The sequence below is a fragment of the Trichosurus vulpecula genome, chromosome 3 (genome assembly GCF_011100635.1).
Source record: "Trichosurus vulpecula isolate mTriVul1 chromosome 3, mTriVul1.pri, whole genome shotgun sequence".
NCBI lineage: Eukaryota > Metazoa > Chordata > Mammalia > Diprotodontia > Phalangeridae > Trichosurus > Trichosurus vulpecula.
The window spans coordinates 400,201,511-400,215,626 of NC_050575.1; the positions used below are offsets into that span (position 1 = coordinate 400,201,511).

The 14,116-nt window shown below is 47.3% G+C and overlaps 1 protein-coding gene across 2 annotated transcripts; it reads right to left on the minus strand.

The window, feature by feature from the left end:
- Nucleotides 1-315: 315 nt before the first annotated feature.
- Nucleotides 316-9,442, minus strand: LOC118840829 (testis, prostate and placenta expressed). Of its 2 annotated transcripts, XM_036748187.1 has the most exons (8): nt 9,163-9,406; nt 6,640-6,969; nt 5,852-5,913; nt 4,829-5,003; nt 3,137-3,198; nt 1,908-1,972; nt 1,786-1,818; nt 316-523 (listed from the first exon to the last, which is right to left on the minus strand). In XM_036748187.1, the coding sequence occupies exons 2-8, from the start codon at nt 6,860-6,862 to the stop codon at nt 493-495; spliced, it is 651 nt and encodes a 216-aa protein (XP_036604082.1). In that variant the 5' UTR covers nt 6,863-6,969; nt 9,163-9,406; the 3' UTR covers nt 316-492. The 2 variants fall into 2 exon arrangements, with proteins under 2 accessions (XP_036604082.1, XP_036604083.1); XM_036748188.1 differs by lacking the exon at nt 1,908-1,972 and having other exon boundaries at nt 9,163-9,442.
- Nucleotides 9,443-14,116: the final 4,674 nt, after the last annotated feature.

The window sequence follows — 14,116 nt, forward strand, 5'->3', positions numbered from 1 at the left end:
ACCCAGTGGGCTATCCATTATGTCACTTAGCCGTCTCCCTTAAGTAGCAGAGTCAAGATTTGAACCCTTGGTCCTTTTGACTCCAGAGTACCTAGTCTTCATGCTATATGGCACATAAAGAACATCTTCCCCATCTACAGAATCCCTTATATTGTCCAACCCCAGTGGAGGGGAAGGCAAGCTGTCTTCTTTTCTTCACCTGAATGCACTTGTTCCCACTGGGTCAAGAAGAGATATGACTTGGCTTTCTTTGTTCTTAAACACCTTAATAACTGCCCCCCTTACCCCACCATCAATACATTTCTCTGCTATTTTGAGGCTTAAGCCTTCTTGGGTGGATTGGTTACTTTATTATTCCTGCCATGAATTCCATATTCCTCAGGGAAGAGGTGGGTTCCACTTGAGCCATCTCTACCTTTGGGGAGCTGGGGACTTAAGATGGCCTGGTCCTGCTGGCCGAGACCTCGGAATCCTCTTCCTCCTCTTGGGAGGCTAGTACCAGGGTGTCAGGTAGCTGACTCGTCTGGGAGAAAGAAGCAGATGCTCACTCACCTTCAGCCCTGCTTTCATTGTGCCACAGCCCTACTGCACAATTGCCAACAACTTCCTGTTTTATTGACTCCAAAGCTATTTGAGCTTGAGGGAATTGAGACATCCAGCACAACCCCGCTAATTTTAAAGATGAGGAAATGGAGTCCAGCTACTCTAAATGGAGTGACTTAAAGTGCTTTGGAAACCACGAGGCACTATATCCTCCTCCTCCTCATTGTCCAAAGTCTTCTGTTTGGCATTCAAGGCCCCTCTACAATCTGTCTCCCCATCCCACTCTAATATTATTTCTCACTGCTCTCCAATTTTCGCCTTTCACTCTGCCCTCCTCCTGGTCCTCTGAAGATACCGTAACTCATTTCCACCTCTTTGATTTGACTCATGCTGTTTTCCTGCCTGGAATGTCAACCCTGTTCCCTTCTCTCTAAATTCTGTCCTTTCTCTACCCCTTCTGGGAAGCCTTTCCCACGTGTTTTCACCCTTACCTGGTCTCTCCCTTATATGATATGTATGGCTCTTGCTACCCGACTCACAATTTATTTCCTACTTGTTCATCCCATTTCCCCAGCTGGTTATAAGTTTCCTCAGGGTATAGATTTGATCTTACAGCTCTTGTATATCCCTTCTTGTGTTCAGCTTCAGGGTTATGCACAGAATGAGTGCTCATTTTTTTTTGGCTGGACTCAAGGGCTCTTTCCCCAGCTGCCTTGCCTCTTAAAAGACCTCCTTGAACTCCTCCCTCCATCCAAGCTGGAAGTTAAATCTTGCTTAGAAAAGCTCTACCAACATCTGTGACCATTTTCATGGCCCCATGTCTAGATGATGTCTGAAGTCCCTTCCAGTTCTGACAGCTTAACACCCACCCATTCTATAGATATGGACACCGAGGCCCAGAGAGGTGAAATTATCTGTCCAAAGGCATACCCAGGTCTTCTCACTTGAAGTGTATGCCCTTTGTGCATTGTGCAGGGAAAATCCTAACCTTACCTCCTAAGGAACCAATGGGGGCTGGACAGCTCCCATGTGCCTGCACTGTTTTGAGTGACTAGGAGAGCAGATGAATTCTTAGTCCTTTACTCTTTTCCTGACCTTATGTCATAGTGACCTCACATGAGGTCATCTTGCCCTTTCAAACCCCAACCAATGGGAACTAAGCCCAAATCTGGATGGGGAACACTTGGCTCAGACATGGCAGGTAAAGGGCTAGACTCTGGGCAGGGGGTCCCGTCCTGTTACCTGTAGGCAGAATTAAAGCTTCGGAAGGTGTTCCTGTGGGAAGAAAAGCAATACTACTTAGGTCTGAGGCTGGGAGCCTCTATCCTAGTCCCCACGGACAACCCCTAAGGGGGATCACTTACGTGGTGTCAGTAGGCAGGGGTTTCTGTCCACAATGGTCAAGGCTGGGGTTCTGGTTAAGAGAGTACTAAGAGGAACAGAGAGAGATACTGGCTTTTTGGCCCAGTTCTCCTCATGGAAGCTTGGAGATCCTTGGGGAAGGGTCTGTGTGTTCACAGGGGCCAAGTATTCATGCCATTTCCTACCCTCGAGGATGAAGGCTGCTGTCAATGGATTTGGAAGCATAGCATGTCAACATTCACATTCCATTTCTTTACAGATGAAGAAATGGAGTAAATTGGTCAAGACCACAGAGATAGGGGGCCAAGTTGCATCTACCAGTTCCCCCGAGGCCTCAGAGAGGTTTGGGGGGTGGTTGGGTGTGGAATGACCCATTGAGTCTGCCTGCATTTCAGTTGTGAGCACTCTAGCTAATGCTGTTGCAAAGAATGATCCCAGGCTGGCCTGGGAGAGGGATGATGGCTTCAGGAAGAAAGGCCTTTCTTACTGTCCCAGCGATCATGCCACCTTACAAATGTAGGGAGGCCTGTATTCTCATCTTCATTTTGCAGATGGGGAAACAGGCTTAGAGAGGGGTGTGACTTGCCCAAGGTGATGTGGCTAGTTCATGGAAGATGGGATGTTATAGGGAATGTAATTTAATACCCTTCTCCCCTCCCCCTGCCCCCGACCTCATTTTATACAAACTTGGGGCTTGTAAAGGTAAAACAATTTGCCAAGGTCACACCTAGTTCCTCAGACTCCTAATGGAATCCAGGGAGCAGAAACGTAGACTGGTTGTAATAATTAGGCAGTTATACCAGGACTCCTCTGGCTTAAAGATTGGGAGAGCCTCGGCTCCTTCCTTCTCAGACCCCTGAGAACCATTTTGTCACGAAAGTCAGAATGGGGGACTCTGCTGTGGCTCCCTGACTGTCCTCCCTTCCTCCAGTGAGGACCACCAAAGCATTGCCCCCCACTCTTTGAGATGTTCCTTTAATTGATAAGGAAGAATTCTTTTTTTTCTATGTTCTGTGCCAGCCAGGGGCAGAAGAGAGGGATGTGGGAGCTGCCTCATTCCCCCATCATTCCCTTCCTTCCTGCTTTCCTTTTCTCCCACTCCACCCTCTCAGGGGTGTCAAGGCTAATAGGGACCCTGTCCCAGCAGAGATGTGTCCAGGTCTGTCCTTGGCCAGGTCCCAGGATCACCGGGCAGTGAGTGCCTGGAAAGGGACGTCTAAAGTAATCATACCCGCCAGCACTGGGTGACATCCGGCTTCAGGTGCCTCACAGCATAGCCACTGAAGCCCTCAACTGTGGAAAGAGAAAGCAGATGATGCATGGTTTGGCCCAGGCCCAGGGTTATCACTTCTATCCCATGACGGTAAGCCCATCCTCCAGAGCCTACCTGCCTGCACGTATTATACTCTCCAACCTCACCTGCCCTCACATCCATCCCAAACCTTCAATTCTTGCTTTTAGGGTCTTTTTTTTGGGTCAAAGGACTATCTCCAGAAGGTCTTCCTTGTCCCATTCTAGACTAAAATGCTTCTGTTAAGGGGAAGGGCCCATTTTACACATCAACTGATCAGATTAGCTCATAATCAGCCAGCAGTGAGCAGGCCCTTAGAAAATAGGGCACAGAATAGGCAAATATTGAACATGGGGAACAGGGAAGACACCCAAAGTGGGGGCCCTCTGAGTAGCCAGGAGAAGACAGAGGCCCCAGAATCCCAGTGGAGAATGGAAGGAGGGAGGAAGAAGGCAAACCTCCCTGGCTTCATGATCAAACCAGGCATTCTCTGGGCCACAAGCAGAGGCTTCTCCTGTCAAGACAGAGAAGATTCCCTGATGCCTCCAGCAGCTCCCAGGCCCTTGCTTCCTTCACATTTCAGAGTTTGATACTGAGGGTTCTAACGGACAGGAAAAGGCCAGCTGGAGAGAGAGGAAGGCCATATTTCCGGACTCAGCAGGACCCGGAGGTGGGGACAATCTCTCTGTTGGACACAGGGAGGCAACTGCATATAGACTTCCTGTGCCCTCCTACAGGCTCTGGTAAAGATAATAATTAGTAATTATTAGTAATGTTTCTATGGCACCTTCAGGTCCACAAGACCCTTTCCTCACAAGGTTTTTCTGAGGCATGGCATGCAAGTATTGCCATTTTATAGATGAGGAAAACTGAGACCCAGAAACTTGACTTGCCCAGGGTTACATAGCTGATCAATTAAGGTTATTAAGTTGGAATCTTAAAAAAACCAAACAAACAACCCATGTCCTTAGAAAGGTCTGGTGGGCAGCCCTTGTCAGGGCTTGAATCTAAGACCAAGACTCCAAGACCACTGGCCATTCCAGTTCTCAACGTCAGGAAGAAACAAAGAAGGGAAGACTCCTGCTTCCTACAGGCCTTTTATAATTATTCTCTTGTTTCATCCTGGGAAGTAGGAAGGACTCATTACCTCTGCTCTACAGAGGAAGACATGGGAGGGATGTGGCTTTGGGTTAGCCACAGTCTGCAGTGGAGCCAGGTAGACATCGAGGAACTTGGCACACTTGGACCTTGGCATGTTTTATGGTTTTGGCCTTCGTACTCAGAGGTCATAGGTGTCTAATAAAGCCTTCTTTCTTTCTTTCCTTCCTTCCCTCCCCTCTTTTTTCCCTTTCTCCTTCCTTCCTTCCATCCATCTGTCCTTCTTTCCTTCCTTCCTTCTATCCTTCCTTTCTTTCTTCCTTCCTTCCTTCCTTCCTTCTTTTCTTCCTTCCTCCCTTCCTCTCTCCCTCCCTTCCTCTCTCCCTCCCTCCCTTCTTCTCTCCTTCCTTCCTTCTCCTTAGAGCCCCCCTTATCCCAGGCACAATTGCCTTATACTTCATGTTGCCCCCCCCACAATGAGCCCTCAGGCCTGTTCCCACATACCCACCCCAGTCATCCCTGCTCCCTACAGACCCTTTCTATCCACAAGAGGAAGCTTGAACTCTCCTGAGGAAGAGACAAAGTGGGACCAGTCTTCAATGGCACAGGTGTGGCAGGGCCAGTTGATTTGGTTAATCCCTGGTGCTAATGGAGCCATCTTCCCATCCTGGTACCTCTTTTTAAGCGTTTGTCCTGTCCCAGTAATTTCCTGTATGGGAAACCCCAGGCCCAAAGTGAAAGAGGAAAGACAGCTTCTGGTCCTGAGGTTCTAGGGTAACAGAGGAGGGGGTGGGGATAGGATGGTCCCCAAAGGCATGGGCCTGGATGGAAGAGATAAGACTTTTCAGGACCAGAGGAACATTTGTATTGGGCTCACTGTAGAGCCAGGGCAACACTAGACCTCTTACTGAAGCCAGCAATATCACCAGACCCAGGAATGGATCCATCCTACCCTGGCTCGCTGTTCTTCTGCTCTGTTCCCCCATCACCTCCCCCTAACCCTATTAGCCCTTCCCCCATCAAACAATCAGTAACCATTTATTAAGTAACTACCACATGCCCGGTGCAATTCTAGGTGCTGGGGATTCAAGGAGAAAAAATAATTCCCCCATTTACCTATATATGCACATTGGTCAGTCGAAGGGAGTGGCCATGAGCTGAGCCCCAGGACACTTCCTCTTTCCCACTAAAGGCCAGCCCTAATCAGGAGATTGTCCCCTTCCTCCCCTGCTTAGTGGGACACAGAGAGAAGATGCTCATTGCTGCTGGGCCTCCTGTCCTGGGAGTGAATGATGGAGGAGCATCACCTCAGTCATATCTACCTCTCAGGTCCTCCTGACTAAGAGGTCTGAGGGATTAATTGCATTGGTGATTGGAGCTTTCCAGGTGGGACTTGGTCCTTTGGAATTAAGCCAAGGAGGAGATGGAGAGGCTGGGCCTGCTTGCCCCTTCAACAGCTTGTTCTATGCACACCCTGTGATCCTTCTCCCTCTGCTTCCCACCCTACCGTCCTCCCTCCACCTCCAAGTTGGACTTGAGTTTAGGAGGGCAACTCACCAGACCATTCAGGGTTTTGTTGGGGGCAGCCAGCATGCTGAAGTGTGCTCGATTAAAGTCATCTGCAGGGAAGAGAAATGAATGATGTAGGGTGTGTCTGAGGGTGTGATCTTGTGAGTGTGTTTGTAGTGTATGTGCTTTCATATCTGTGGTGTGTACTGTCTGTGCTGATTGTGTCTTTGGGTCCTACATGTAAATATAGCATGAGTGGCTTCTTACAGGCAAAGTCTTTTGACAACCATGTGAACAGCTGTATAACTGAGCCTTCACTTTCATACTGTGGAGTATTAAAATGTGGAGGTATGTGTCTGGATCTGAGTGTCTGTTTTTGTACGTGTTTCTTTCTGTGTAACTTCGTCCTGGTCATCCAGGTCACAAAAGAGGGAGGCCTTGGGTTGAGGCTGTACCTTTTCCCTACAGGGTTCCTGCCCTCCCTTGATATTCTCTGTGATGGTGTGAGGATGTGGGAGGTAGAGAAGGAGCAAGGACCAGGCGTGGTTCTTCCCATTTGCCAGATGGGGAGAGAGGGCCAAGGAAGGGAATACCCTAGGATCGTAGATCTAGAAGTGGAGGGGGCCTAGGAGGCCATCTTTTCTAACCCTCCCTCCCCAACTTGGCAATGAAGGAATCCAAGGACTAGGGAAGCTAATTGTTTGCCCAAGGTCGTACATCTCTTGGTCTTTCCAAATGCCTGGACTTGACCTTGGTCTCAGCCGATAGAGCGACCTCGTCTCCATCGTGCCCAGGCATGGGACTCCAGACAGGCTGGCCCAAGTGGGCATTAGTACCTTTGGAGCAGTAGGAGGATGACTGGCAATGCTCATCAGGGAGTTTTGCGATGACTGTGTCCATGTCCATCCGCCGCAGGGTGGGCAGGTAGGGGTGGTAGAGTTGCTGTTTCACCCCTGGGAGCATGTTCCTCTTTGGAGGTGTGGGGAACATGATGGCCGGGGTTGCGTAAACGTCAGCGGAGTTATCACTCCAAGGGACCAGGTCGATGATCCGAGCCATGGCTGGGAATCCTCACAGTGCGATCAAACCAGATGACAGATATCCAGCAAGAAGGCTAAACTGTGAGATCACCAAGTGTCTTGGCCCCTTCCAGACTCTTCTCCCTCCTATCAAGAATTGAGAAGCAAGAGGAGAAACAGAAAACAAGGCCTGAAAGCTTCTAAGCCTCCTTCATTTTCAGCCCCAGCCCTACCTTCACTGCTCTCTTTGCCAGGGGCGGAAGGCTTCAATTCCCACAGCCCACTCTGGCAATTGAGAGAGGGGACTGAAGCCCTGGACTACAGAAAGGGAAAGTGGAACTGAAACCCCCACCCCCAGGAGCCTGGTCCTATCCCTAGTCATCCTCCTCATGCCCCTCTAAAACCTCCTCCTCTCTTTCCAAGGCTGAGGACACTCCTTGGCTCCCTCTTTTTCACTACCATCTAGAAAGAAGGGAGTCTATAATATCTGGCGTTTATATACCGATATAAGGCTTACAAAGCTCTTTATATGGGTTGTCTCATTTAATCTCTAAAATAGGGACTAGTATTTTCCCAGTTTTTTTTTTCCAGCTGGAGATGGACTAAATCCTCCCATTGGTCGTGGGAACTCCAGTTCACATTGAAGACATCACTCGACTCCTATCCATGAACAGAAAAATGAGCCATGAATTAAGAAAGAAAAAGACACCCAGCTCAATTATGAACTTCTGTGACATAAAAGGCCAAAAGGATAAAATTCCTTCAGAAGTCCAACTTGAAGTATCAGTGGATGAGTCGGAAGAAGCATCAGGGGAAAAATTAAATTGGATAGTAAATATATTAAAGGAATTCAAGAAGGATTGTAATTAAGTTCTTAAAAATACGCATAAAACACCAACTAGGAAAATTGCAAAAGGAGAACTCCGACCTGAAAATCTTGGTGCCAGGATCATATATGAGAGTCAACTAAATAAAGCCAAGGTCATTAGATGGAAAAACAAAATGGAAGAGGAAAGAGAGGCAGCGTGGACGGCAGCAAAAGTGATGGAGGGATGCCACCGAATGAAATAATTTGGAATAATGATAAACTTGGAAAGCAAAGCAAGAAGCACAAACATCAGATTAATTAGGGTTGAAGAATATACTGGAAAAAGAAAAAATAAAAGCTAGTATTTGAGGAACTAATTAGAAGGAATGTCCACGGTGGTCTAGATCATGAAGCACTAAAATGAAGGAAAATACAGATAAAATTCCTAACCTGGATTCAATGACATATATAATCGATCGATGAACATTTATTAGGTGCTTGCTGTGTGCCAGTCACCATGCCTAGTACTTGGCACACACTAGATGTTTAATAAGTGTTTGTTGACTAAGCACTGGGGATGCAAAGAAAGGTTAAAAAAACACCCAAAAAACAACCCCTGCCCTCAAGGAGGTCCCAGTCTAATGGGGGAGACGACATGGAGACAACTATGTGTGTACAAGATACATACATACAGATAAACTAGAGACAATCAAGAGAGGGAAGGTACTAGAATTATAAAGATAAGAGAGTAGATTAGACTAGCCCAGGAGCAGAACCGGAATCAGAACCCATATCTCCTGGCTCTCAGTCCAATGCTCCTTTCCTTGGTGTAGTAGGATGGCACATCCTTTTCCAGTCCTGACTCCTATGTCTTTGTCTCACAATCTCAGCCTCCCACATGAGACAGACAGGCATCCAGAGACATAGGAGTCTTGAAGGGGGAAGAAGAAGGGAGAATAAAATCTGAACCACGAGGGCCTGGAGGGGAGGTGAATGTGCAAAGTAGTCTTGAGGAAGAGTGCAATATTGGAAGGCTTTTGGAAGCTAGCGGGCATCATAAAGAGTACCGAGTGACCAGGCTGGCAAGGGAAGGCAGAGGAAGGGAATCAATAAAAAGTCAAAAGATGATAGGATTTAGAACAGGAAGAAACTTTAGGGACCATCGATCTCAGCCCTTTCATTTTAAAACTGGGGAAAATGAGGTCTAAAAGGTTAGTAAGTGGCCTAAGCTGGCAGGAGTAGTTAAGTGGCATAGCAGATCTTCAAACCCCAAGCTCAGTGTTTTTTCCACTATTCTGATGCTCCAATGCCATCTCCAGTCATCCTGATCTATATCTGGCTACTGGACCCAGATGGCTGTGGAGGAGAAAGTAAGGCCGGTGACTCTGCACAGCCCTCCCTCACTTAAATCCAATTCACTTGCAAATCATGGCATCATCTTCCTGATGTCATGGTCTTCTTTGAGAATGAAGGACAAACAGCCATACCTCTAAGGGTTCAGAAAGGGAGGTGAGGAGTTGCTAGTTACCAACCTTGCCTACTTTGAAATCCTCAGAAAGCCTGGCTTCTCTTGATTCTAAGGAGGGAGATATCCAGGGGACAAGAAGTTCTGATGCACTTGTGGGGTGGGTTTCCTACTTTATCCGGTCACCATACATCCAAGGAAGTAGGAAAGAAGTAGGAAGGGAAGAAAGATCAATGCTCCAGCAGAAAGGATTAAAACAAACAGACATTCTGAGGAGACAAGATCTATCCTCTCTGAGTTCCTCCCATTGTGAGGTCTCCATCCCTGGTCCTTCTGTTTACTTATTCACCAGGGCAACGGACAGCTCCCGTGGCTGGTCAGGAAAGGCAGGGTTGCTAGGTTACTGGAGCTGTGTCACCAAAGTTACCTGGAAACTGGTGACCCCTATTCAGCCCAGCTGAAAGGGAATTCTCCCGGTTGGGGACAGCTCTGACCAGCTGCTATGAAGGATAAGAGAGGCTGTTCTTCAGGGAAATATGAGTCAGAGAACTGGGAGTGTTGTGAAGAGCAGGGGAGGGTGCCGGAGGGGGAACAGGCTCAGAGTCAACCCAGGGGAACCCCACTTATTCCACCCTCACCCCTAAGCAATGCCAAGCAGAGGAGAATTCACCCCTTGGAGGCAGGCACAGAGAGGAGAAATGATGTTTGGGCACCCAGTGTAAAGATTTCACTGAATTCAGTCCTTTGTGTCTTTGAGCTCATCCCAGGAATGGCAGCCGAGTCCAGCAGCATGGCCCAGCACAAGGTTTCTCAAAAGAGGAGCTTGGGAGAGAGAGGCTCAAGGTAGATTTAGAGAACCAAGCTTCTGGCTTGTTTAGGGGGAGGTAGAGGTGGAGTCTTCACTGTGGTCCTTAGACTTTCGGCAAGAAGTGACTTGTCATTTCCCTAAATCTTAAAAATAGCTGAAACGTATGATAAAGTTGGTGAAACAATCCACATACATGATCTAATTGGGGCCTCACAGCAACTGTGGGGGTAGGGGAACAGGGATGGGAGTTGAGGATCAGATTCCATTGTACCTGCTTGCCCTGAGTCATGTTCATCTGGGTCATCTAACAAATTCAACCTGGTGTCCCTCCACTTTCAGTTCCCATCACCCTTGCTGGATACCACCCAAGCAGGAGTGCTGTCCAGCAGGTGTCCTTCCTTCTCTCTATGTGAGACTTCTCCTGGGTAATTCCTTTATTTGTAAATTGCCGGAGCCCTCTCAAGCCCCACCTTACGTTTCTCCGTTGCCTTTTGGGAGAGCTTCGATTTTAAATTCTTCATGGAGGATAGTAATCCATGGCTCATAGACACATATATGCACATATAAGTATGTATACACACATGTGCACGTATATCGCATCACCAGAAGCATACCGAAGTTAAAAAGATGGGCTTTTGTTTTTAAAGGAACTGTGTGATTTATTTTTAAATTTAATTTTATTCAGTGAACAGAAATCTATTTTCTCTCTTGCACCGCTCCACTCCCCACTGAAAAAGAAAGAAAAAAAAAGATTGATTGGAACAAATACACAGAGTCAAGAAAACATATTCCTGCATTGTCCACATCCCTCAAAATACAGTTCTCAGCCTGGGGGAGGGAAGGGAATAAGCATTAAATAGTAGCTACTATGTGCCAAGCAGTGTGCTAAATGTTTTAAGAATACTGCCTCATTTCATCCTCAGCAATCTTTCAAGGTAGGTGCTATTACGACCTTCATTTTATAGTTGAGGAAAATGAGGTAAATGGAGGTTAAGTGACTTGCCCAGAGCCACACAGTAAGTGTCCGAGGTTAGATTTGAACTCAGGTCTTCACTCCATGCCCAGTGCTTTATTCATTGTATCATCTAGCTGCTTCTTATCTATACCCTTAGTCCATTACCTCTCTCTCCACAAGTGGATGGCATGTTTCATCCTAAGTGTTCTAGATTCATGATTGGTCTTGATCAGAACTGCAATTTTCCAGAAGCCACTCGATCTGCTTCCCTGCTCTAGCTTAATTCTGGACTCAGCTGACTTTCTATTTATAACATCCATTCCAGATATATAGGATGTCCCCAAAGTCTTAATACAGTTTGAAGCTATGAAAGCTTGATGTTTTAAGTAGATGCCACAAGTATTATTGATGTATTTTCTGGAAGAGGGAGTGGACGCTATGAAGGCTTAAATGACCTGTCCAGCTGGTCAGTTTCTCTGGCGGGAATTGAACCCCAATTCTCTTTGACTGCAGGTCTGACACACTATATACCACAGCATACCTATCAGTATTACCAGCCTACCTTGGGAAGATGGGGAGGGATGCTGAAAGCTGACATATCAGATCTGGAAAATGGCTATCATTATTCTGTATAATCCTCTTCCCTAGTGGAAAAGAGAGGTGTGGCAGCAGAATCAGACTTGAGGTCCCACTAGATAAGGCTCTGTTGAAGCTTCAGACATCAGTGTCAGCGTGTTGGATGCTGGACTTTAAGTAAAGAAAGCTGACTTTGCTGCTTACCAGCTGTGTCACTTTAGGTGAGTCACTTCCCACTTTTGGGTCTCAGTTCCTCAGTATGTCAAAGGAGCAAACCTGAGCTAGATAGCTGAATAATAGAATCATAGATGGTCTTGAAGGTCCCACCTAGCCCCTTAATTAAGCAAACAAATTTTACAAGAAACCAAAACCCAGAAGATGACATTTAGTTGATCAGAGTCACATAGGAGGAATAATCTGGGAACAAGGATTTGGACCCAGGTTCTCTGACTCCAAAGTCAGTCCTTTGACCATCCCAGTCCTAGAGTACTATGCTCTCCTTGTAGAGCCCAGCCCATTGGTCAGCAATTGATCCTGTGGCAACCAAGCAGTGGAGTATATAAGATCCAGGACTTGGAGTCAGGAAGACCTGCGTTCAAATCTTGCCTCAGACGCTAGCTGTGTGACCCTGGGCAAGTCACTTATTTCCTGCTTCAGTTTCTTCATCTATAAGATGGAGATAATTATAGCACCAGCTTCCCAGGTCATTGTGGTGATCAGATGAGATAATAAATTTAAAGTGTTTTGTAAACCTTCAAATCCTATATGAGTGCTAGCTATAATAATTTCTAAGGAAGTCTCAGCTCCTAAAGAGCTGTTGCAAAATCCAAGGTGGAAGATAAAATGAGGTGGCGGTTGGTTTTTTTTTTCTCCTTCTGTGACAAAGCAATGGGAGGATTGCTCTGAAAACTCAGTGGAAGGGGGAGGATGGGGAGGAAGAGGGGTCTGGCCAGCTTCTTTCTTCACTGGCATGTAAACATAGTGCCTGGCGGAGATTAGAGCCTGCCCTGGAAATCCGAGGTCAGCGGTAAAAGGATCAGGAAGATTGGCAGCCTCAGCAGGTCCTGGATTAGCTCAATGACACTCACTCTACCTTAGGCCTTCTGGAAATTGCCCCTCTTCCAGTTCTGTGACCTCAACAGGAAGCAAGAAGGAAGCTAGGAAGAAGAGAAGGTCCGGAGGGTCAGCCTTCACCCTGTGCCGTTGGCCCCAAGGTCCTTGGTCTGCCATCTTACCGCTGAGGCCTGAGAGCAGCAAGGGACTGTGGCCCTTTCACAGATGAGGAAACTGAGGGCTAGAAGAGAAATGATCCCTCCTCCCACCTGCCTACTTCTCCTGTCCTCCTTCCCCTCCTCCAGCCCCAAGTAGTTTCTACAAGGGCAGCAGGAACGCGATTTGTGTCTATGGCTCAGTGATGCGGTCTCCTCTCAGGCACTTAAGAATGCCTTGGTTCTTTTCCCAAGAGCTTTCATTTCTTGACAAATGACTGCTCCCTTGTCTTATCTGCTCAACCCTCCTTTAGGACTGGTCTCTCATTCCAGTGTCAGTCGAACATCTCCAACACCCCATCCTGAGCACTTAACCTCCCGCCCCAACACCTTCCCAATCTGACCCTCACCTTACCTTCTAAGGCACTATCTCCTAGGCAGGGGGTGAAACTCAGAACCCATGACTCTGTGCTTAGATCTCAGGGAGTTCATGAACTTGGCAGCGGGGAAAATATCATCTTTATATCAGTATTAATGGTTTCCTCTGTAATCTTGTATATTTTATTATATGCATTTAAAAGCATTATTCTGGGATGGGGTCCATAGGCCTCACCAGACTGCCAAAATAATTTTAAGAACCCCTGTCCTAGACTATCTCCCTGATGTATGGTGCACTCCAACCAAATGTGACTCCTCACCATCCCCTGTGATGCCTCCCTCCTCCTAAATCCCCATCCCTCTCCTTGGCTCATTCTATCCCTTCTGTCATCAATATCCAGTGGTGAAGGGTTAGTTCATACTGCCTCCTCTGAGAAGCCCTTTCTGATTCCCTCCAGCCAGGAATGATCTCTCTCTTTCTCTCTCTCTCTCTCTCTCTCTCTCTCTCTCTCTCTCTCTCTCTCTCTCTGTGTGTGTGTGTGTCTCTGTCGCTGTCTTTCTGTCTCTGTCTCTCTGTCTCTCTCTCTCTCTGTCTCTCTCTCGCTCTGTCTCTCTCTCTCTCAGCCTCTGTCTCTTTTGAAATCTCCCTGAACTTGGATAGTGCCCAAGAGAGATACAACCAAAGTACCCTTTTCAGCTCTGCCAGAGCTGGAGGAACCTCAGAGGCTGTGAAGTCCAACCCAGACCTGAGTGGGAAGATCATGCATAGCACCGTGGACAAGCCCACCCAGCTTCCATCTGATGACCTCTACCGATAGCTCATTAAGTCGGTCTATTCCCTTCTTCGGGTCAGGAAGCTTTTCCTCTGCCATCTTCACCAGTCCTGGGTCCACCCTCTTTGATGAGGCAGCCCTTTGAGCATTTGAAGACCCTTATGCACCTCCCCATCCCCCACCTCCACAACAGCCTTCTCTTCTCCAGGCTCAACATCTATTCCAATTTATTTTAATTTTTTTTTTTCACGTGGAGGACAGCCATTTGTTTCTTCCACACAAAAGAAATGCTTAACCCAAAAGCCTGGAAAAAGTCAATGACA

Coding starts and splice junctions, on each gene's coding strand:
- LOC118840829 (XM_036748187.1), bottom strand. CDS start 6,862: ATGGCTCGGATCATCGACCTGGTCCCTTGGAGTGATAACTCCGCTGAC. Junction 5,004..5,851: donor ACAAAACCCTGAATGGTCTG/GTGAGTTGCCCT, acceptor TTTCCCATACAG/GAAATTACTGGGACAGGACA. Junction 524..1,785: donor AGCTTTAATTCTGCCTACAG/GTAACAGGACGG, acceptor TCTTTCTCCCAG/ACGAGTCAGCTACCTGACAC.